The sequence below is a fragment of the Xyrauchen texanus genome, chromosome 8, assembly GCF_025860055.1.
Source record: "Xyrauchen texanus isolate HMW12.3.18 chromosome 8, RBS_HiC_50CHRs, whole genome shotgun sequence".
Taxonomy (NCBI): domain Eukaryota; kingdom Metazoa; phylum Chordata; class Actinopteri; order Cypriniformes; family Catostomidae; genus Xyrauchen; species Xyrauchen texanus.
Genome location: NC_068283.1, coordinates 1,059,861 through 1,084,553, shown reverse-complemented (window position 1 = coordinate 1,084,553; position 24,693 = coordinate 1,059,861). Strand labels below are relative to the sequence as shown.

The 24,693-nt window shown below is 38.7% G+C and overlaps 2 protein-coding genes across 6 annotated transcripts in view; both read left to right on the top strand.

Moving 5' to 3' along the window:
* Positions 1-6,095, top strand: part of LOC127647469 (protein kinase C alpha type-like) — a 225,238-nt gene extending 219,143 nt beyond the window's left edge. For both annotated transcript variants that reach the window (XM_052131734.1, XM_052131733.1), the window contains 2 exons: positions 1,135-1,275; positions 2,121-6,095. In XM_052131734.1, coding sequence (XP_051987694.1) covers positions 1,135-1,275; positions 2,121-2,288 — 309 coding nt within the window. In that variant the 3' untranslated portion in view covers positions 2,289-6,095. The remainder of the gene's footprint in view (positions 1-1,134; positions 1,276-2,120) is intronic.
* Positions 6,096-8,162: 2,067 nt separating this feature from the next.
* Positions 8,163-24,693, top strand: part of LOC127647475 (voltage-dependent calcium channel gamma-5 subunit-like) — a 28,299-nt gene continuing 11,768 nt past the window's right edge. For 2 of the 4 annotated variants that reach the window (XR_007971065.1, XM_052131739.1), the window contains exons 1-3: positions 8,163-8,281; positions 9,446-9,509; positions 11,661-11,900. Coding sequence is in view for 1 of the 4 variants with exons in the window: in XM_052131739.1 (XP_051987699.1) it covers positions 11,705-11,900 (196 nt within the window). In the remaining 3 variants the exon portion in view is untranslated. Of the gene's footprint in view, positions 8,282-9,445; positions 9,510-11,660; positions 11,901-13,720; positions 16,988-17,284; positions 17,363-17,512; positions 17,731-17,893; positions 18,054-18,140; positions 19,504-24,693 lie in introns of those variants that run through there. The other 2 variants (XR_007971066.1, XR_007971067.1) reach the window with 2 other exon arrangements.

The window sequence follows — 24,693 nt, the reverse complement described above, 5'->3', positions numbered from 1 at the left end:
GTGTCTCTTCTACCTGTGGCATCATGGAATACCCCTGTGCCTCAGCACCCATGATGGTCGAATCTGTTGACGTCAAGGGCGCAAAGACACAGGAAGTATAAGGTTTCCGCTATGAATGAAAAAGCTCGTCATGGAGGTCTTCAAAGAAAGGAAGGGACTGATTTGGCATTCCCTTCCCCTGGCCACCAGACAGAAATCTGTCCTCTAGCTTAGAGCTTTTGGGGGTCTCTTGTTCGTGTGGCCAGTCTAACTGTATTCTGGCCACCGCACGAGTGACCACCTCGAGCAATTCCTCAGCCGCTTTACTATTGTGCGAGGAATGCTCAGAGGTGGGTAGCTCGAAGTCCGCAGACTGAAGAGATTCAACGTCCCCCCTCATGAACCGAAGAGGCGCTGGGGTGCGCTTCAAGATCATGAGAAGGACCGGCTGGATCTGGATAGAGAGCGAGCGATAGGGATGGACCCATCTCTCACACCTCAGCCAGATCCATACGAGAACCCCACGATGGAGGCTGGCTCTCGGAAATAAGCGAGACGAGTGCGAAGCATTTTGACTGATCTGACACACAAAACAAAACTGGTGTGTGTCCGTTTCAGCCATATGGCGTAAACATGGGAATACACACTGCTTGCCTTGTTTATTGCTAGAGAGAAAGGTTTTCTGCACACTGCCTAACAATTCTAACTCCTAACTGAGGGAAGTAGAACATTTTGACAGGGTTGAGAAGCACAACACACACAGAATGGTCTGAAGACAAAGACCTGAGGATGCACCTGTGGCACATCTATTTATAGCCCCTGGTACCGGCGCAACCTGATGATGTCATCGGCAGAGGCTATAAATTCTAGTCAATTTCATTGAGGTGTTGCACACATATTCACAGCTGGTCACTCCTAAAGACGTTCCCAAAACGCTAAATCAGTGCAGCATTAAAGTGTAGCTTTTGATAAGGAACCAAAATGGATGAAAAAGCATGTGGGTACTGTTGTGCTTCAGTGGAAAAAATAGTTTGCATTGACTAAGTAATAAATGTAATAGCAGGAGAAGGGAAAAGAACTTTGCAATATGAGTAAGAGTCTTCTCTGACACTTTCGTTTAAAAATCTCTTTTCTCTCCTCCTTTCACACACACAGCTGATGACGAAGCACCCGTCAAAGCGTCTGGGTTGCAGTCCAGAGGGTGAAAGAGATATAAAGGAGCAGGCTTTCTTCCGCAGAATTGACTGGGAACGACTGGCAAACAGAGAGATCCAACCACCATTCAAACCCAAAGTGGTGAGTGTGTGTAAACCTGTGTTCTTCACCTTCACCTTAGTGATGGATGTCATTTATTTTTTTTAAATAGGTCTATTTAAAAGATATAGACTATATAAATATTATTATATAAGAAATAGTTCACCCAAAAAAGAAAATTCTATCCTTATGTTACTTTTTTAAATAGAATATTGAAGATGTTTGGTAGAATGTTAGGGACTCAATGCATTAGTCACTGTTCTTCTTTTAGAAGAAGTCAAAGTCAAACAGGTTTGTGACACCATGAGGGGTAGTAAATTAGAAGTAATTGATTAATTTTTTGTAAACTAACATTTCAGGTGCTGCATTGGAGCATAGGAGCAACTAGTAATTGCCTTTTTTGCCCTTATCAGTGTGAATCGGGCTCATCGGCCAGCCTGGTTATTCACAAAAAAGCTGTGGGTTTGTTTGGACAAGGAGATGGCAGGGATACCCTTAGTTAACCTGATCTATTTTAAGGATCTTTTTCATGTTTTTGCATCAAAACCACCCTCCCTGTGAGTTGATCTTCCCCAAGAGTTTGTGTTGATATCACCTGATTCATCCACACCTGTGACCCTGTGTTTATAAAGCCCCAGGGTTCAAAGGGGACCCCATTGGTATGCCACAGGTGCTGGAGCCGTGCTGTAGATATGTCAAGGTTTACACTAAATGCAGCCCTTCCAATCGCCAGCATAGAAATACTCCATTAACTGTACATATGAGTGTACCTTACGTCAATGGCGCTAGTCCTTCATGAATGAATTGTCTCTCAGGCACACTGCCAGCTTTTCAATTTAATATAAAAATAACCCACCCTCTTTCTTTATTTCCCCCTCCTGTCACAGTGCGGAAAAGCAGCGGAGAACTTTGACAAATTCTTCACACGTACTCAGCCCATGCTGACTCCTCCAGACCAACTGGTCATAGCCAACATTGACCAGAGCGAATTTTCTGGATTCTCGTTTATAAATCCGGAGTTCATCCACCCGGCATCGTTTCACAGTGTGGTATGAGGCGACTCGATGAAGAAGTGGATCGTCTGATCAGCTCAAACTACCAGTCGCATCAACATTATTTATGAGCTCACCAAATTTTTGTACACTGTTGAATACCCTTTATCTGAACTGAGGGGGGCTAGATCAGGGGTTGTTATATCAAAAGATTATGTGTCCACATTCACACTTTGAGGGCAATACCTAATGTAGATCATATAGGCTTTGATCCAAAACCTACTGAGCTGCCTATAGTGTTGTTAACTGTCCCGTATTATGATTTGAATCAGACTTCAAAGAAACCACTTAAGACCCCTAGCGATCACATCAGGCAAGTTCAACACCCATTAGACCTTATCAGATCTCCAAGAATCCACCTCAGATCACATTAGAACACCTAGAGGCTATATCAGACCAGTTCAGATCCCATTAGATCTCATTAAAAACCCTAGAAAGCACAGACCACTTCAGACCCTGTAAGACCAAATCTGTCCCAAATAGACCTCATCAGACCTTAAAAAAAAAATCCAGACCCCATTAGACCAATTTAAATCCTATTAGACCTCATCAGACCTTCAATAAACCACTTCAGACTACATTAGACCAAATAAGAACCCCTAGAGACCCTGTTACACCACTTTAGATCCCATTAGACCTCATCAGACCCCCAAGAAACTAAATCAGACCCCAATAGTAGAATGCACAGTAATAGCAAACCCACAAAATGCCTTAATCTATTTTGTTACAGAACCCCTAGAGTCTACATCAGACCACATTAGACCTATCCATTCATCCATCCATCCATCCATCAATCTATCTTTTACTATTACGAAGGCTTTATCAAGCCGACATCAAAGTTTCTCTTGGCGAAATGTACCTGTCTACAGTAATTTGTGTATGGTGTTGTTATCTTAGCATCACTCTAATATCATGTCTCCCGTGAGGAGTGAGTATTTGTGTGGTACGTGGAGTTGGTACCTGTGTAGAGTGTTTCAAATCAGTCACTTATGAGGTCCTATGTAGACATTAGACATAAAGGCAGTTCACTATGGTTTGGAACAGAGCTAAAATGTGCTGTATGTCCTCATAGCAATGATAGTTTGTCTAACGCCTGTGTAAAGATAGATGTTGTGTGCAGGCCAAAGACCAGAGTTTTTACAAAGCTTCTATATTTTTGGATGGTGGAAATGGTCAACAATCCCTTGTTCCAGACCTCAAATTTGTTGTCTGTGCAGCATGCTTGACATAAAGCAGGTTTTTGTGTCCCTTACTTATATCCTCTCTACTGCCATTTCTATTGTTCCTGAATTATATATTTGTAAATCTTGTGATAGGAGTGCCAAAATATATTTAGCTCTATGTATGCATATTGATTTCTTATTATATCTTTTGCTGATGTCCCATAACTTGACCTGGACTGACACCTCGCTCCCGGAGTTTTAGCATGACAGCTTCTGAACCAATCGTTGCCCGCTTGCCTGACTGAACATACACAGACGTGTACAGTATCTCTTGATCTAAATGTACAAATTGTGATACAGTGTGATTCTTCATTGGTAACAGGCAGACCCACCCTTACAAAAAATCTAGAGTTGCTGCAAACTTGCTGCAAGTTCGCCACTCATTCATTTTCACATGCAAATGAGATTTGCTGAAAACTCTTCATTGTCGCCAAAGATTTGCTGCAGGTTCAACACTACTGGTGGAGAGCTGAAAAATTCTGGCAAGCATTTGCACGAAAAACAAGCTCATATAAAGGTGGAGAATTTGTGGCAAGTTTGCAGCAATTTTGCGACAACTCTAGATTTTTTGTAAGGGTACACGTAATCTGCATCTGTAAAACTCAGGAGAAAGCTCTTTATCCACAGAATTGGAAAGCCAATCATTCACAATGTTTGACAAATCACCTGCCCATTGTTTGTTAGGTTATTAAATATGTCTGTCTGTCTGCCTGTCTGTCTGTCTGTCTATCTATCTGTCTGTCTGTCTATCTGTCTGTCTATCTATCTATCTATCTATTGTATAAATATATTTATAACATTGATAGATAGATAGACAGACAGACAGACAGACAGACAGATAGATAGATACAATATAAATGGTTTATATACATAACTGTATTTATTTTTCAGGAAGGGGATCCGTTGCAATGAGATCATCATATTGGGTGTCCTTTGTATGGAAAAGTCTGAAAACCCCTGTTCTAAGCAAAACATTTTCTTTAATATTGGTGTGAAAAATGACCCTGACATGTTTTGGAGACATTTACCAAGGGGTTATTTTCATATAAATCAAGCTCAATGCAATCTACAGTCTCATCATGCACTTAATTCCCTTTTTGTGAATCATCTTGGAGTGGGATGGGGGTTCTGACCACTATTATGCTGAAGGTCTCCGCATCTCTGGTAGCGTGCAGCCAAGTGTTTGTCTTTTGAGAAATACTCTTGGTGTTAAACTACATGTTCTACAGTTCTCATCAAATTGAGCTTTCCAGTATATATAAAGATATATCATATCTTTTTAGCTCATAGTTTATGATCATCTTGCATTTCCACTCTGTGACTACTTTAACGTAGAGCGCTACAGTATGTTTACTGTTACACTATTTACCACATTTTTGTACATACAGAGATGGCATACATTATCTCGCAAATTTTATACTAAGGGCTGAATGTGCATTTACTAACTTACAGTAGATGGTTTCTATGATCCCAAAAAGACTAGTTTGGCTAATTTGAGATAGATTTGGTATCAGCAGACCTTTCTTAAATGTATCTCTTGTTTTTGATAATATCTAAGCTGACTGGGGGGGTTGTGGATGCTATCAGAGCTCCTGTGTGTGTGTGTGTGTGTGTGTGAGCGTGTATTTATCACTTTGTGGGGACCAAATGTCCCCATAAGGATAGTAAAACCCGAAATTTTTTACCTTGTGGGGACATTTTGTCGGTCCCCATGAGGAAAACAGCTTATAAATCACACTAAATTATGTTTTTTGAAAAGGTAAACATGCAGAAAGTTTTCTGTGAGGGTTAGGTTTAGGGGTAGGGTTAGGTTTAGGGGATAGAATATAAAGTTTGTACAGTATAAAAACCATTATGTCTATGGAAAGTCCCCATAAAACATGGAAACACAACTGTGTGTGTGTGTGTGTGTGTGTGTGTGTGTGTGTGTGTGTGTGTGTGTGTGTGTGTGTGTGTGTGTGTGTGAGTGTGTGAGTGAGCGTGTATTTATCACTTTGTGGGGACCAAATGTCCCCATAAGGATAGTAAAACCCGAAATTTTTGACCTTGTGGGGACATTTTGTCGGTCCCCATGAGGAAAACAGCTTATAAATCATACTAAATTATGTTTTTTGAAAATGTAAAAATGCAGAAAGTTTTCTGTGAGGGTTAGGTTTAGGGGTAGGGTTAGGTTTAGGGGATAGAATATAAAGTTTGTACAGTATAAAAACCATTATGTCTATGGAAAGTCCCCATAAAACATGGAAACACAACTGTGTGTGTGTGTGTGTGTGTGTGTGGTGCTGCTGCTGCTGCAAATCCACACATGCACAACAGTGTCTTGTGATTCCAGGAATCCAGGGTTCCTTCATATTGAATGACTGTCACACCACATCCGACACCTTAACTATTTTTGTGTTGTTCCTGTTTTGTCTCAGTTGGTGGATGAAGAATTAAACTAGTAGACTCCATAATGTGTAGATTCCAACTGCTGCTGAGTGATTCCTGGGTATTAATACTGAACAATTGAGCTGTGTCTGAAATCTTTATCTGGAATGGATTCAACAACAGAGAATTGATGTGAAATAAAATTTTTGCAAACTCTAAATTAAGTCTGTGAGGCTAAGACATCATTGTATGCATTCTCCCTGTTATAAGGACCTTTGAAATGATTCATTGACACATAAGATTACTCCGTTTGGGCTCTGTACTTGTGTGCCAAGCCCTCGGTGGAATTCTTATCATGTGCATATAGTTCAATTTGGCCAGCATTTCATCAGTTTAAATAATTTCTTTAATTTAACTTTATTTGGTAAATATTTTGGAATTTTATTCGACCTCATGTTTGGAGTTCAAGGCCCTGTGTGGATATTCCAGGTGTTTATTTCTTTATCTCAAGACGAGCAGAAATAGAGCCGGTCCTCTTACGAGGTGATTCAGAATGTCAGCGGTTGTCTTGCATCCTCAAGCGGAATAACACAAGTGTCTCACATTGAGAGTGTTTGGGAATGTAATGATTATGTGTTTGATCGTGGTTTCTGCATGTAAGGTGGCATTCCAACATTCCCTTGCCGTATGAGGTATTTATTTTAACATTCCAGCCAGCCATTTATTCTTATATTAGGAATTTGGAATTTATTTATAATTAGTATTATTGGTATTATTATTATTATTATTATTATTGAATTATGGATTCCAAGACAGTGTCATATTTAAATATGTTCATCAACTCTTCCTTTTGCAAGTTTTTCCCTCCGTTCACTGTGAAGTATAAAGTGTATAAATAAATATACAGTATATGACAAGTGATGATGTCATGTTCTATTTCCTCTGGTGTTGGATTTCAGACATTTTCTTCAGTTCAAAAACACCATGCTCTCACTGTAGTGTATAGAGTGGTATTAAATAGGATCTAAAATATTAGGCAATGTGATATAATAATGATATAATGTGAAACAATAATATTAATACAAAAATAAACAAAGATCACCATCGTAATAACATTTTTTGGACATGAATCATGATAATACAATTGTATTCTTAGAAATAGGTTGCTACGTTGGAATAATGTACAATGTAAATAACATGGTGAAAGATGGCTATAGCAATCATTATCAGGGCTGTAGATAGTGGGGTGAAAGGTGGTAATGATTCTAGGAGCCCACAGGTCCAGGGGGGCCCAAAATCAAATTCTAAACTATAGTTTTTAATAGGAAAGAGCAATATACATTAAGGAGGCCCTGAATACTTTGCCATGGCCCGGTACATATCAGAGTACCAGGGTTTAAGCATCTGATAGCCTACCATTCAATACACCACAGATTGCCTGCTTTGTGTAAGAGGAAAAATGAGAGGGAAAAAAATGATTATAAAGGAACACAATATGATATGTGCAGTTGTACTGTTTTAAAAACATGCTTAAGGTACTGTACAGTAGTTTAAACAGGTTGGCAAATGTGCTCAACATCACAATGTGAACATGACTTTCATTTTTCCAGCTGTCTAGTTTTGTTCGACCAGTCAAAACAAACCAAACTAATGAGTCCAGGTACATCCATGCGCTCCATGCGGCCACGGAACTGAAGAAAATGGGTTAAGAACGATGCCATGCCAAATGAACAAATCGTCATTTTTTTCAGCAGTACATTTGAATGAATCAACCGAACCGATTCTCAAAGCATTTGTAAATCACTCGACTGTTAAGGAGGCATTTGGGAGTAAACTACGAGGATAATGGATTATTAATTGATGAAATATATCGGAATTGTAAATAACGTAATTAATCTTTATATCTGTCAAAAACTTTATCAAGGTCTGAATTAGAGTGTCACAATTAAACACAATTTATAGCCTTCCAAACAGCTAATCAATCTTAAAAACATGATCATTTATTGATAACACAGTAATACATTTTTAGCAAATATTTTAACTGAAACAAAGAAAAGAAGAAAACGTAACGGTATTCTGTGGGAACACTATCGAGTGACGACTGAAACGAATTGGCTGATGAATCGGTTCATTGAAACAAACTGTCCGGACGAACCGATTGGTTCAAATTAATCCAGGTTCACAGTGCTTGCCAGCGACGCACGTAGGCACACACACACACACACACACACACACACACACACACACACACACACACACACACACACACACACACACACACACACACACACACACACACACACACACACACACACACACACACCATCGCCGGGCTGCACTGAACGGAGCTGCTTCAATTCACAGCTGGGATACGCTCGCATTTGCTGAAATTCATATATTCATCAGGTAATTCGTAATCATTTTCAGTTCAAATGAAGCTGCTGTCTTCAGTATATTTGGGCTGATGCAAGATAATATGAGGCGTGTGATTTTATGAGCGTATTTTAAATTGCGTTAATTGTTGCGTATTGACGAAAACACCTGACATTTGTGCATATTCGGTATTTTAGATCAATTATTAGATAAGCTATTCAATATATTGTGTGTGATTTTATAAGTTTTGACAGCAACACGTTTAATCAACCGTAAAGTTTTGTTTACGGCGGTTGCGATGATGATAACAGTAAAGCAATAAGCAGTAACAACAAGTAAAAAGCTGTTTACACACACACACACACACACACACACACACACACACACACACACACACACACACACACACACAGTGTATGGATTTGAAAGATTGTCCGTGTCTGACTAAATACTTACTATGTTTATCGACAGACTGCTTAAATAAAACGATGCTAATTTGGGACAGTTAGCACCACCGCTATAAAACAATACAAATAAATTAGGAGAGAAAGACATTAAGAGACTATTCCCATAGACTAGATGCCCCATGATGTCATCTGAATTAAATTAAAGGAATATTTTGGGTTCAATACAAGTTAAGCTCAATCGACAGCATTGCCACACAAAAATATACAATTACAGTGAGGCACTTACATTGTAAGTCAATGTGGTCAATTTCTGGAGGGTTTAAAGGTAGAAATATGAAGCTTATAATTTTATACAAGCACTTGCATTAATTCTTCTGTTAAAACTCATGTATTATTTGAACTGTAAAGTTTCAATCACACTAAATGTTGACTCACTTTATTTTAAGTATGTGTTTTTTATGGCTTTGAATTAGTTAATGTGAAGGTGAAAAAATCAATTTTTTATTTTAGCATTTTCAGTCAGACGATGTGCAGTATTTTATCATTGTCATGATTGACTTGTTTATAAAAGTTTATCATGAAATGCAGACTTGCATGGATGTATGTAATTGAAATAGTTTTTTTGTGTGGCTAAACTGGTTTCAAATCCACATGGTGTCTGTAAATGTCTCACATCTGACAGTATATGTAGTCAGTTCATCTTGTGTCTACAGTATGTCGATTTGATGTGTTTTTTTTAAATGATGTGACGCAAGGTGCTACTGCTCATGAATGTGTCCCTCTTTATCAGATCTGTCATCACGTTTCAGGACAAAACGCAGCAGCGATGGACGTGCAGACGTTCTGAGTGACAGGTAAACTGCTTTTGATGGAAATGTCATATTAAAATCAGTTTTCCCTCATGACATGTTAAGCAATCTGTCTTGTGACCTGAGACTCTTCGCTATTTCCACTCTCAAACAAACTTGAGAATCTCACATTTTAATTTTGCATTGAAGTTTTTAAAATGAGATATGATCAATATCACATACTCACTCAAGTGGCCAATTTTCTTCTAAATTGAAAATACGGTCATCATTTACTCACAACTTTATTTATTTACTGCTGATTTGCTCATTGTTTTGTTTGCTGTGTGACACAAAGGGAGTTTTCAGAATGTCTGAGCTGCGAATCAAAAAATGAGAATAGCACCATCAAATGTACATGAAAATAATCCATGCAGTTTGTGCGCTGTATCTTCCGATGTGTGATTGCTTTGTGTGAGGAACAGATCCAGATATAAACCTTTATGCAGCGATCAGTGAACCCATTCACTATAACATTCAGATCCTGAACTGCACTCATGTAAATGTAGACTTAACTGTCATTTTGAATACTTTTATAATGCTATTTTTCTGTGTGTCCCAAATGACACACTATACACTATGCACTTACAATGTACACTATGCCCTCAGGCATGTAGTGTATACATTTTCAAAGTGCAGTATCATCCCAAATGGAACACATCATGTTTTTTTACTACACAGAAGCATTCACCGTTTAACAACTGACGGAAGTGATGTGTCAAACTCATGCGATGTGTTGCTGCTAGCTTTAGCGTGTTAGCCAACCTCAGTTCAACACTTGTATCTCAAACAACGTACATATTCACACAGCTTGAGGTGATGGTAAAGCATTCAGCAGTTGAACGGTTCAACTCTCATTTGTAAGGTGCTGTCTTCACTGAGATTTCAATAGTTGCTACATTCTCCATTATTAAATTTTTAATAATGGAGAATGATTTAATAATCAGACCAGCAGCATAGACAGGTAACTCCGCCCCTTCCGCTACACACGGCAAGCTAAGTGAATTAAGTGTCCAACATTCCACACTCATAGTGCACTTCATTTTGTTGCATTTTCAGTGTTAACAAACTACTTACACTACTTGATCTATAAAAAAATGTGTAGAATAGTGTAAAAGGGTTACCAAGTCACCAATTGTGACTTTACTTGTGTCTGCTTGTTTTATTGTTGGTTGGTTATGTATTGTTATACTATTGGTTAGGTTTGGCGAAGGGGTATGGTCATGTAAAAAAAAACGTATTGTGTTTACATTTGCGTTCCTGCCTGTAACATGTTTTATATGGTTTATAAGTGGTTAGACAATTTCATTTTTGGCCTTTACATGATATTTAATCAAGATATCATAAAGAACATTCAAACACATTAAATCTTTATTACTAGAAAGCTTATTAACATGTTTATAATATTGACAAGGCTATTGGGAGATGTTTGATCTCACACACTTTGGAAAACGCTTTATCAGACAAGCATTTACATTTACATTTATGCATTTGGCAGACGCTTTTATCCAAAGCGACTTACAGTGCACTTATTACAGGGACAATCCCCCCCAGAGCAACCTGGAGTTAAGTGCCTTGCTCAAGGACACAATGGTGGTGGCTATGGGGATCGAACCAGCGACCTTCTGATTAACAGTTATGTGCTTTAGCCCACTGCGCCACCACCACTCAGATATTGTTCTTAAAATGGTCAAATATTGTCCAATTTAAAGTCCTGGCGGATCTATCGGTTTTCACTAGTCATAACCCTGCATATCTATGGCATATGTACACATGTGCTAGAGTTGAAGTCAGTGTGATTCATTTATTAGAGAGTGTTGTACATGAAGCACATGTTCACCAGCTGCAGCTCAAAGATGCATGTGTGTACTTGTGTATTTTTGGCTAAGGAATCAATTGAACAGTTCTCATGTGTGAATTTTAATTAATACCCTCTTTCATATCAATCTGTCATTATGAGCTGTCTTGACAGTTTTCCAAATGCATCAGGGCACTTCCAAGACACTCGTTTCCATGAGGATGTTGATTTTTCACAGCAGTTCATGATTCATTATGTGTCACAGTTGTGATTTGCCGCCCTATACAGTCAGCAGCAGTTCTTGGTCCGTGCTCTCAGTGAATTCACAGTAATACAGTATGTGTCACATCTCTTTCCTTCAGGTTTGTTGTGTAGCACAGGCGCCCCCTGCTGAAGGCTGAGTGGCATGAGCACGTGCGGGAGGAAGGCTCTGACCCTGCTCAGCAGTGTGTTTGCAGTATGCAGTCTGGGGCTGCTAGGGATCGCCGTCAGCACTGACTACTGGCTGTACCTGGAGGAGGGCGTCATACTGCCGCTGAACCAGACCACTGACATACGCATGTCCATACACTCTGGCCTATGGAGGGTCTGCTTCCTCGCAGGTCAGTGTGTGTCATTGCATTAGATAGCAAAATATCAAAACAAATGTCATCTGCATCTTTTAAAAACAGAAATGATCTTCGTTGTCACCAAAATAATGTCACAATCAGAGTATTAACTATGCTACGTTTCCATCCAAGGGTTTTTTTTTGCGACAAAATGTGTAGCACATCAAAACGTTTACAGATATAGCTGATGGAAACGCGAAGTATCGCTAAAATGTCACAAGTGTCGACATAATCTTTTTTAACATTTTTTGTAGAGAAAATTGCCATTAAAGCATAAATGTTGTGTCACGCGATGTGTCACATGATGTCATTGTTTCACATAATGACCCCACTCGTTAGCCTGTGTTAATCATAACCACAAGGTATATACATCCTTGAAAGCCAGTTTATTGAACGTGAAGCATTACTCGCACTGCAGGGTTCCAGACTGCGACCATATGCGCATATGCGACCATTTTTTGAGAATGTGCGAGTTCAAATTTTATGTGGTCGCATTTGTGCGAGTGGACGCTCGCGCAACAGAACGCCGTTGTATCACCAGCAGCTGCTGCAGTCCGTAACTTATGTTCAAAATGAACGAGTACATCATGAATCCGTTTTCCAAATCGTGTTTTTGACTTATCCTGAATCACTACGGTACGCCTATAATAAGTGTTTATATTCTGACTATTTTATCCCAGGCTCGGCTTGGCTGCGATGCTGCCCAGTGCCTGCGTGACTCGCCATAGACATTAACGGAGAGAAGTAGCTCCGGCTACAGTGTTCTTCCGCAAGAAACGTGCAGTTTATTTATAAACAACGTACACGTCACGCGCATCGCACACTGATGGTGAAACGCGCCAATTCCGAATTCACGAATTAAAATGAAAAGGTCAATTGCTGAATACTTTAAAAAACAAAGTGTGGAAGTCAAGGATGCTGGTGGAAAGGACCAGCCAACGAGCCAGCACACAGACACAACTGATGACGAGAGCACAGGTGCGGACAGGGAGGAACCGAGTGAGCAAAGGAAAAGGAAAAGGCACAACTTCCAGCAGCAATGGCTTAGACAGTACCCGTGGTTGCCATACGAGGCTAATGCCATGCATTGTTTGTACTGTAAACAGTGTGGCCCATCCATTGCAGGTCATTCTAAATTTGTTACAGGGTCTACGCAATTTAAGATTGAGTCTATTAAACTGCACAATGAAAGCAAAAAACATAAAACCTGTAGGGACCGGTGTGTCTCACGAAACACAGAGCCCCTTCCTACGTCTTTTCAGTGGTTAGATGAGAGTAATCGCTCCACAGAGGAAAAGGAAATGATTATAAAATTTAACACTGCTTATAACATAGCAAAAGAGGAACTCCCGTTCACAAAATTCAAATCAGAAATTATACTGATGAAAAAGAACGGGTTGAATGTTAATCCCACTTATGCCAACGACATGGCCTGTGCCCAATTTATAGGAGTGATAGCAGACAATCTCATGAAAAAGACGGCTGAAAAAATTTCCTCCGCCCACTATTTATAATTTATGATTGATGGAGATACAGACATCTCCATCAACAAAGAATGTGAGATTGTCTATGCCCATGTCATTGATAATGGAAGACCTACCAATATCCTAATTGGTCATATTGACGTTCAACACACCCATGCAGAAGGTAAGGAGTGTGAGATTTCTTTTTTATTACAACTATAAACTTTGATAATGAAAAATCTGTATCAGCGTATTATAATAGTCTAATCTTTTAAAATTGAATGCATACATTTGAATGTTTAATGATTTTCAAAAGATAGAAAGATGATGATAATAGACAGACATATAGATAGATAGATAGATAGATAGATAGATAGAATATAATTAAAATGTAAATAGATTGTATATAATATAAATGTAAAATGCTTAAAATTACTGTTTTTATATAATAAATTACAGGTATTTATGCTGCAACCAAGAAAGCCTTTGCTAGTCTTGAATTAGTGTTGATTGGCCAGAGCTGATGGATTATGATGCCAGTCAGGATGTTAGGCTGTGGTTCTCCCAAGGAAAGAGGACCAGGAGGCCCAACTATAAGAGCTGGCCCCTCTGAATTCAATTGCAATGTGTTACTAAGGTTGACATTTATTCACAACCAAGGCGACAAAGGGTTGAACAGCTGTGAAGACAGTAAAATTATATATCAAACGTTAAAAAACATAAATGTTTTTATAATAGTTTTTTTTGATTTGATAGTTAGAAGATTAAAACATTTTGCTAACATGAGGTCTTGTGTCACTGTCAGTCTTTTTACATCAGTGCAAAACTAGGGTATGCAGATTAAGACCACTATTCATTAGCATGCATTGATTAATCCCATGGCATGTAGCAGAAAAAAAAAAAGGTGCGACCAAATCATATGCTGTTGGTAGCACCAGTGCAACCAGTGGAAAAGTTAGTCTGGAGCCCTGCACAGTTATGGATTGGTCTTAATGCCATACCTGTACAGATCCGGTGCTGCAGACACATCTGCGTCATGACACTTCAAGGAGTGCCAACACAAATATCTTGTATCATTCACCTGTCGTCAACAAGTGCACAGAGATCAAATGAATGGCCACAGTGTGTGATTACGGTAGTCATCCGATTATTTATTAAAGTTGCTTTTCAGCACCATTCAATATAATACACAAAACATAAAACATAAAATATATCATTTCTGTGCACAAAGATGTTTTAAATGAAAAATAAATACACAATACTAGGAGAAACGCATCAGTGTGCTTTTTTGGAACACTAACATATCTATAAATTCTATAAAAATATTGTTTAGCTTACTTTTTTTAAAAAGCTGGCAAATTCCCTGTATTAAATTAAATAAATTACCAAATGAATAAAGCATTATATAACATAACAAAATATATATTTTTCTTTACACAAACTTAAATTGGCCTGACCCTGTTCTGGAGATGAACAGTCGGCTGAATGACTCTCAGAATGTTCTGAAAAAATAATCAAGACTATAAACTATCAGAACTATTTCTCCAGTGAGTTCACTTTAGCAAAACTAGCTTTTTAACATTTTAAAACATTTAAATATTTGACATCTAACCCTCTTTACCTCGGATCTCATTCGCTGAGCTTCTTCACAAAATATAAATTGCTTTATGAAGCTAAAATTAATTTTAGACGATAATCAAGTTCAGTTGGTGGTTAAAAGTTCCCAGATAGGAAAAAATATCCGTACGGCTTCTTTTTGCCGCCGTCCCTAAGCTGTCGGCTATAGGTGCGTCCCACTGGCGGGGATGAAACGTTTGCCGCCTTCCCATTTCTTGCGGGATGCCGCCCGCGAAAAGCTGGCGGGCCGCCCGCTTCATTTTCTCTGGCGGCAAGCCTCTTTGAAATACAAGGACAGCTTAGACTCTCAAAATCGACCAGCCATGTTGGCTATTATTATTTTTTGCTCCAAAGCCATTAGGGTTTATAACAGAGTCTTGACTCTTGATTCCATGATAAGGTAAGGTTTAGAAAATGACATTTAAATTACTTTGAAACTCTGAAGCGATTATACAGTAATATATGTAAAATATATTGAATTATTTTATGCTCTTTTGTTTACATTTCTTTGATTGATGCACATTTGAGACATGCACCAATAAACCAAAAAGAATTCCTTTTGTAAAACTTAGTTGGCAATAAATATCTTTCTGATTCTGATTAGGTTTTAAAATAGATATTTAATTCATGGTATGAACAATTTAGCAGAATAAACTGATGAAGTTAGACTTTTCACCAATGCCTATCAGTGAACAGTGAAAGACATCTGCAACATGGCCAAAATCTCGGGTATACTTAAATTTTTTTTATTAATTTGCAACCATGGTGATATCTGTCATAAACATAAAAATCCCTGTTTTGACGTGAAGGATAAACTCAATGAAAAAGCGAAATTATCCTCTGGTTTCACAGTTGCGCAGAAATTTTGTTTATGTCTACATTTTTTCCAACCTCGATTTTTTTTTGTTATTTTACCTTTTACAGGTTTTGCAATTATGACCTGTACAAATGTTTAAGAAAGTGTTAAAGTCCCTGTAAAGGCAATAAAAGAAATCTAAACGCATTATAAATGTTAAAAATTTATTGCTAAAACACATTACAAAGACTGAACTGTGAAGTTCCGCTGTCGCCATATCTGTTTCCGGTTTACTTGCGCGTTGCCCAAAATGTCTGTTTTTACTCGATGTCTCCAGAATCTTCCGAAAATACGCGTCAGCGATGTTCATCGCATTGTTGATGCCTGGTCCCCTGCTCCGACAAGCAAGAGGGACAAGGGCTTTAAACTCTACATATCGAGTTATCTGCACAACTACAAGGGTAAGTATTTTAATCTAATGTGGTGTGCCGGCAGATAGCGGCTAAGCTAGTTCACCACGTGTTAATTTTTTATGTAAGGTTAGTATAGAAGCTTGTTTTTTCTTAGTTTTAAAGCAGACTGTTTGTTAATTTTTGTGAAAATTGTAATATCAATTATATTAACTTGCTCTCCTCTCAGTTTCTAATAAAGATCAGGGCACAGGTGAAGTCACTGTCAGGGCATTGTGTTACAGGTCCATGAGGAAAACGGAGAAACCTCACAGTTTGTGTGTATGGTGAAGCTAGAATTAATAAGACCGCAGTTATAGGCTTGTTACTTTAATAGCTCGATGTTCCTGGGGACTCGGCTAAGGTTATTCATGATTAATGTAACTCAAATGAAAACAGTTATTGTAGGCAGGTAAGTTTCCCTAGCTGGTCCCCTCCGGGTAAAATGCGTTCTTATTCAAGTTTTCTACTCAGTCATTCGTTTAAGATGCAATCTTGTGTTATAAGTATTAGGCTATCATGATTATACAGTGAGCAAGCTATATAAATAAGTATTTAATATAATAAAAGTGTAGAGCAACAACCGAGGGTGTAAGGTAAAGGCTGAATATTGTAGATTTATTACAATATGTTGCATGTTTGAGTTAAAATACCTGTGGATATGCAACTTCCCACTCATGAAAGTTTTATGTTATTCAAAGGAGCAAACTCTACAAAGGCCTGACTGGAGATTTGCCTGATCTATCCGTCCTTCAGGTGAGTAGGGATATAACAATAGCAAATTTCACTGTACAGTATGATATATAAACCAAAATCTGTATACCAATATTTCATTATTTTCTTTTTCCTCCACTTTTACAAACAAATATTCTGCTTCAAAGAAAAAAAATGAAATTGATGTTATCATAAGGGTTCTTCATTATGAACTTGTATGCCATGCATAACATACTGTGGATAGAAATTACAGGGAAAGTTACTGGTATGATAATTGTGGTTATATTATATTACTATTATATTTAGTGTATTGCTAATCAATATATTGTTACTTCCCAGGTGACAGCGGCTCACTTATAGAGCAGGTGAAGCAAGTTGGGACAATGTTGAAGACGTTTGCTCGCACTGGGCAATCAGGTACAACTTGCAAACAACACCTGTGGTTGTTGGTTTAATTCCCACTGGGGCCACCTGTACATGTAGTAGACCTAGATATAAATGTCATAGTTTAGTAGTTGAAGGACCAGGACTGACTACTTTATTTTTTTATTCTGGGAACCCCTGTAGGTGCAGATCAGACCCTAATGCTGCGACGTCTTGGAGAGTTTGGCGATGTTGTGCGTAGCATGGACAACAAAATGGACGCTATGCTGCAACATTTCAGTGCAAATGTGTCTGTTGGAGAGTTATCCCTGCCAGGGGATCTGTTACTCCCCCTAAACACCCAGCAAGATTTGCCGTTGCTTGACAACAGTTTGAGGCAGGATAAAGAGCTCCAATGATTTGTAAGTGTGCCGATTTCGTTTATAATGCCATAGGGTAATCTAAAAAGTACAATTAAGATCGTACACTGCATATTCTACAGTCTGAATCCACAGCCTGTCACATTTTAAATTTATGAGAAGCTTCAGAGAAATGTAATTTGTAACATGTTTTTTGTATTTTCAGCTTTGGTTTTTGGCAATCAAATGTGGGAGGGACCTAAAGACAACCGTGTGGCGAATGCTTCAGAGTATCTTCTCTAATCACCTTTCCATCAATACAACCTGGACTGGTGTAGAGGATAAAGCATGTTTTAGAGACATGTTCCTGAAGACCATTGTTCAAAGTAAGCTGGATATTTTTTTTTATATTTAAGTAGATGTGTATGACCTTATGCCATTCAAATGGAATGACAGATCTTTATTGTCTACAGGAGCCATCCGGATGAACCCGGCAACCCAGGATGCCACTGATGAGGCGATCCAGGTTAACGTTATGCGTTACCTGAAAGGAGCATCTGAACGTGAAGGTGGAAAAAGGCGCCGCACAGCTTAGAGTGACCCACAGCCGACCCCTTAAACCTAGGTTGACTACTGACAATGCAGCATCACTGACAACTGGAACCCTTTCTTTATCCTGCAGTCAGTAACATCAAGACCCCTAAAAAAGCCTGCTAAAAGTGTCAGACTACACTCACCCAATCCACACTGTTCACTGTGGAAATTGCTCTTTTTCTTTTTTTTTTTTTTTCTTTTCTCTCGTGACCCTGCTTTGAGGGCAGCTCCTTGGATGAATATGGGATGGTTTGTCCTTTTATACAGGCGCACGAGGAATCACTGAAGATATGCCAATTTGCACTGCCTCATTCTGGAGGTCGGGGAAAACCGGTGATTCTTAGCCCACTACACCACGCAGTCCCCAACCACTCCAGACATTCTGATTGGCTGTGTTCTCTACAGCCAGATTTTCTGATGTTAATTGTATTTGTTCCCACTTGTTGTCATGTGTAAGTTGAATGTCAAAATGTATATTATACCTGTTATCCTGCACATTCTTTGATACCAAAGATCTCAATTATTTCATATACAATTTGCTGCTTATTTCATTGTTACAGTGCTTAACTATTCTATTTTTAAATATAGCTTGTACATCCTAGATTATACATCTAATACTTGATTATGTGGTATAAAATATTCGACTTACCGTGACTTTAGTATTGGCTTATTTCATTCCGTCAGTGCTTAACGATTCTATTATAGTTTGTAAATCCTATTTCATACCTCTGATACTTGATATTGCACATTAACTAGTACCAAAAATTCTACTTTCATTCCGTCACAGTGCTTAACTGTTATTCTATTGTTAAATATAGCTTGTAAATCCTTGTGCCACAGGTCAGCATTGCAGTTATAATGGTATATTCTACTCCAGAGCTTTACTCTAAATTATTACCACTTATCCTATTGTTAGAAATGACTTGTAAATATGATGTTATACCTCAATTTCTTTGGTATCCTGCACTTTATTTGGTACCAAATATCCTCATTGCTTATGTTTACTGGTAATTCTTTTCATCCCAGAGCTGACCTCTTTATATTATTAACAATTATTGTAAGTGTTACAATAGTGTTTTTAAAAAAAAAAAAAAAAAAAACTTTTTTACCAAAATTGAATTGGAAACCTGCATGTTCTTTAGTGTGTGTGTGTGTAATGTTTGTATTTTTCTGTTATTTATATTTCAGTGATCTGACATTTTGTTTCAATGACAGTTACTGTACTTTGAAATGTGGAATTAAAACGCCAAATGGAAATTTGTCTGGTTTGATCAATCATTATTCTTGATAAACTGCATGCTATAAATATATAAAAATATATATATATATACACACTCACCTAAAGGATTATTAGGAACACCTGTTCAATTTCTCATTAATGCAATTATCTAATCAACCAATCACATGGCAGTTGCTTCAATGCATTTAGGGGTCTGGTCCTGGTCAAGACGATCTCCTGAACTCCAAACTGAATGTCAGAATGGGAAAGAAAGGTGATTTAAGCAATTTTGAGCGTGCCAGACGGGCCGGTCTGAGTATTTCACAATCTGCTCAGTTACTGGGATTTTCACGCAGAACCATTTCTAAGGTTTACAAAGAATGGTGTGAAAAGGGAAAAATATCCAGTATGCGGCAGTCCTGTGGGCGAAAATGCCTTGTTGATGCTAGAGGTCAGAGGAGAATGGGCCGACTGATTCAAGCTGATAGAAGAGCAACTTTGCCTGAAATAACCACTCGTTACAACCGAGGTATGCAGCAAAGCATTTGTGAAGCCACAACACGCACAACCTTGAGGCGGATGGGCTACTACAGGAGAAGACCCCACCGGGTACACTCATCTCCACTACAAATAGGAAAAAGAGGCTACAATTTGCAAGAGCTCACCAAAATTGGACAGTTGAAGACTGGAAAAATGTTGCCTGGTCTGATGAGTCTCGATTTCTGTTGAGACATTCAGATGGTAGAGTCAGAATTTGGCGTAAACAGAATGAGAACATGGATCCATCATGCCTTGTTACCACTGTGCAGGCTGGTGGTGGTGGTGTAATGGTGTGGGGGATGTTGTCTTGGCACACTTTAGGCCCCTTAGTGCCAATTGGGCATCGTTTAAATGCCACAGCCTACCTGAGCATTGTTTCTGACCATGTCCATCCCTTTATGGCCACCATGTACCCATCCTCTGATGGCTACTTCCAGCAGAATAATGCACCATGTCACAAAGCTCGAATCATTTCAAATTGGTTTCTTGAACATGACAATGAGTTCACTGTACTAAAATGGCCCCCACAGTCACCAGATCTCAACCCAATTGAGCATCTTTGGGATGTGGTGGAACGGGAGCTTCGTTCCCTGGATGTGCATCCCACAAATCTCCATCAACTGCAAGATGCTATCCTATCAATATGGGCCAACATTTCTAAAGAATGCTTTCAGCACCTTGTTGAATCAATGCCACGTAGAATTAAGGCAGTTCTGAAGGCGAAAGGGGGTCAAACACAGTATTAGTATGGTGTTCCTAATAATCCTTTAGGTGAGTGTATATACAATAAGCGGCGGCAGATCGCTCGAAAAAAGAGTTTGCCTCCGACGCTCCGTGGAAGGTCCGCCTTCGATATAACGGCAGCGGAACGGCGGATGGCCAGCGGGCCGGCCGCGGAACGAAGGCGGTAGGAAGGCGGCTGGGCTGCCGCCGGCGGTGCACCGTCAAACGTGTTTGCGATATCGCCATTCTGCCGCTTCTACTGCCGCCGGAGCACCGCCAGCGGCCCGCCGACTTATTGCTATCTGGGTTGCTGGAGAAATATGCAGGACATAATGCAGTTGTGATGGTGATGCTTTAGATGATTGTTCAAAATACTCTATTGAATATCAGGAATGTATCATATGTATCCCTGATATTACACTGCATCATTTATTCTTTAATTGCTGTGCACACAGCATATACACATCGATGGATGGTTTGCACTAAGGTGCCGGTTACTTTAAGGAAAACTTTTTATGCGTTTTGGCTGTTCGTTTGCACGACAGTAGCGTTTTGGGGCCTGAAAACGCAAACTTTTGAAAACGGGTTTCAAAGTACACGTTTTTGAAAACAGTGCCACTATCGTCTCCGTGTAAACGATGACGTCATGTGCACGCATATTACGTGTTCTGTCTATTGGCATGCGTGCGAGTACTTCAATACAACGCACGAGACATTCAAAACTACAATGGCAGACTGCAAGACTTGTAGTAATAAAGCAACCTCATCCTCCTTCCAGACAAATTGCTCGATGCTTTCACCATCTTCATTGTTTGTATTCACCGCTCTGTGGAAGAATGCTTATCTGCACAGGCATGTACTTTTTCTTTACGAAGTGACATCGACATCGCCTGGCATGCGTAATACAGCGTGTTTAATTGTTTTCGTGGATCCGTGTGAATGCAAAACTTTTCAAAAACGCAAAGGAAAAACTTTTCAGTTTTTAGTACATCGTTGTCGTGTAAACGTACCCTAATATGTTTTTGTATGAAAATGCATCTTTTTTTCTCCACTTTGGCCTTCCATCCACACTGAGATGGCATTTTTGTCCGCAAAAATGTTTTTTTGAAAACGCACTCCAAAGTGGATAAATTTGAAAACGCCGTTTTCGCGTTGTAGTGTGGTCTTTGAAAACAGATATATCTGAAAATGATTATGTATATGTTGTTATTTGACGCAGTCATGTGATCTATCCAACCAAAACAATCAAGATGGCGGCCCATGTTATAGCGGCGCTGTTGTACTTGATACTCCCTTTGATAGCATTGTAAAATAAATGTTACTTTGTACAACCATCACATTGCGTTCCTTCGAAGGCGAAGGGAAGTTTACTCGGAATTGGTGTCTGGCGACGGAACACGAGGACAATTGCTTTTCAGACCAAACATGCAACGGGGATTTTCCGCATGCGCAGTAACATGATTTAAGCATTTTCATACGTTTCAGTGTGGACGAGCAACTTTTGGAAAATGCTTGAAAATGTTAGTGTGGACCATTTTCAAATGTATCCGGATTAATGTAGTCGTAGACTGAAAGCTTCCCCCACTACAGTTGGTGCAGGTTGTCAGCTTGAACAGGACCATGAAGATTAGCTTTCGGGTTGGAACCGGTGGCAACCTGTGAAAAGGTGAAAGGTACACAATTAGCGATATACACACATTTCTGTATAGAAACGTCTTAAGGGCAGATTTCTTTTGCAATAAACCAAAACTTATTCGACAAAGTGTTATTTTAAGTGTTATTCATCATGCACACCATTTTTATCGACAAGGCTATTTGAATGGCAAATTTCTAAAGAAAATGTTTTACGCATTTTCACTAATAATAAATAATAAAACAGTGTGAAAATTGGATGGAAACTAGGTTATTGTTGCTTTTCTCTTAAAACAGAGTAAAATTTTATGTTACATTGTTACCTTTCATTTAGGCTGTCTGTTTAACGTGCTAATTCAAGTTGTCAGATCTGTTTAAGGGCTTATATGTTTACGTTCACACAAAGTTCGGTTATTTACGGATGTGACAATCGAAATTCTATAACCGAACTGACACTCGCAAATTTTCACAAACACATTCTCGACAAACCTGTGTGGTGTGAACGGAACCGTATTGAACAACTTGTTGTCTGTCATTTCATTTAATGTGAGAGTGTTACGTCGCTATTGTGATAAGACATGCCAGTGTTATGGTTGTCATCATCTTTTAGCCAACGTCACTATGGTTACAGCTGTCAGAATACAGTTGTGACTTCGGTTGTTCCTTCATACAGAGCACATTCGAACAGCAACTGTACGCTGTTGTATGAACGGGAAATTTCGAGACGTAAGGAAATATGGTTGTCAATCCCAACCAGTAGCCCATGTTTTTGAAAGTCTCAGTCAGCAGGGGGCAGTAAGCACAACTCCAGCTCTACAGGCCGACAAACCCTCAACTGTTCATAAAGAGCTAAACAGCAGTGTGCAGGGGTCTTGTCTTGACACACTGTCTTAAAAATGTGGTGATGATTGCTAGAGATGCTAAAAACCTGTGAGGTTTTGTGTTGTGGGGAAAAGAGAGATTTTCACTTTTAATTATTTGTAATTGTCAAGTTCCCCTGTGTTTATATTCACACATTACATCATCAGACTCGCTGTGGACGTTTCCTCCATGATGATGTGAATCGTGACGTCTGTGTGAACAGGGGTGAAACTGCCTGTGTTGAGCACCTTAATACACAATCTGTCCAGTTTATAGATATCATTTGAAGTTCATGTTCAAAATAAAGCATTTAATTCATGGGTGACACAATTTTATGACCCTTGTATAGCATGAAGGGGGAAAAGTAAATATCAGTCCATTTAGTGTAAAATTCAACCATGCACCAAATGTATTGCAAGAAAAGTGATCAAACAAATATGTTTTCTTTAATGGGAAATCTTAGTTTAACATTACTATGAAGAAACATATGATGCCAAACTAGCTCATCCATACTATGTGAAAGCTTAATTTACCCTGAAAAATGTGGTAACCTGCAATTGTTAGCTCAAGGATCTATTCCTACTTGATCTAACCCAGAAAAATGACCTTTGTTGATGCAACCTAAATTGTCATGTTACTTTCGTCAGATTAATTCAAATGTTTGACTTAAATACAGTTAATTTTTTTAGGTTACCTGACAATATTTTTTTTACAGTGTCGTCTAAAGGCCCCATTTTACTCACGTCGAAGTTCTTTGCTCAGAGCCAAAAGTAGAACAGCTGAGCAACAACATACTGTTTGTGAACATTCAGACACCTGCCAAGCCGCTGGAGGAGGCGTTTAGAGGAGCATTTCAATATTAGGACGCTCAAGACTGCATGCATCAACTTATTTGACATTAAAATGTATCATCAATTCAAATGACTTCATGCCTCATTCTATGAGCAGAATTCACAAGAGATCAGTAAAAAAGGTGTATTAACTACTTGATATAAAGTCATATATATGTAATAGATAATGTGTAATTTGTCTTGTTTACACTCTGAATTCATAGTTCTAATGCGCTAACACACTACACATGACCATAATATGCGGCGATTACATTTTATTATTGTAATTTATGATAAATAAATAGAATATCTAACTTTGGGCAGATGTTTGAATGGCTGTTGGCTGCAGGCAACACATGAGTGAAGCAGCATATCAAACAACAGCGTGAATGGGCACTAAAGAGTATTTTTGAATAGATTTGACTCTCTTTTCAGATTTATTAAACCAAAAAAATTCACAAGACATGTTCTTTACAAATGTCTCCATGTGAACTTTCAAAATGACATCACACCCATTCATTCTTCAATTTTGTATGAAGTATTCGGGCATTATATCTGCAACCCTGTTACCCGTTCTGCCATACATATTTTTTTGTTATTTCTTTAATTCAATTTAATATATTAGAG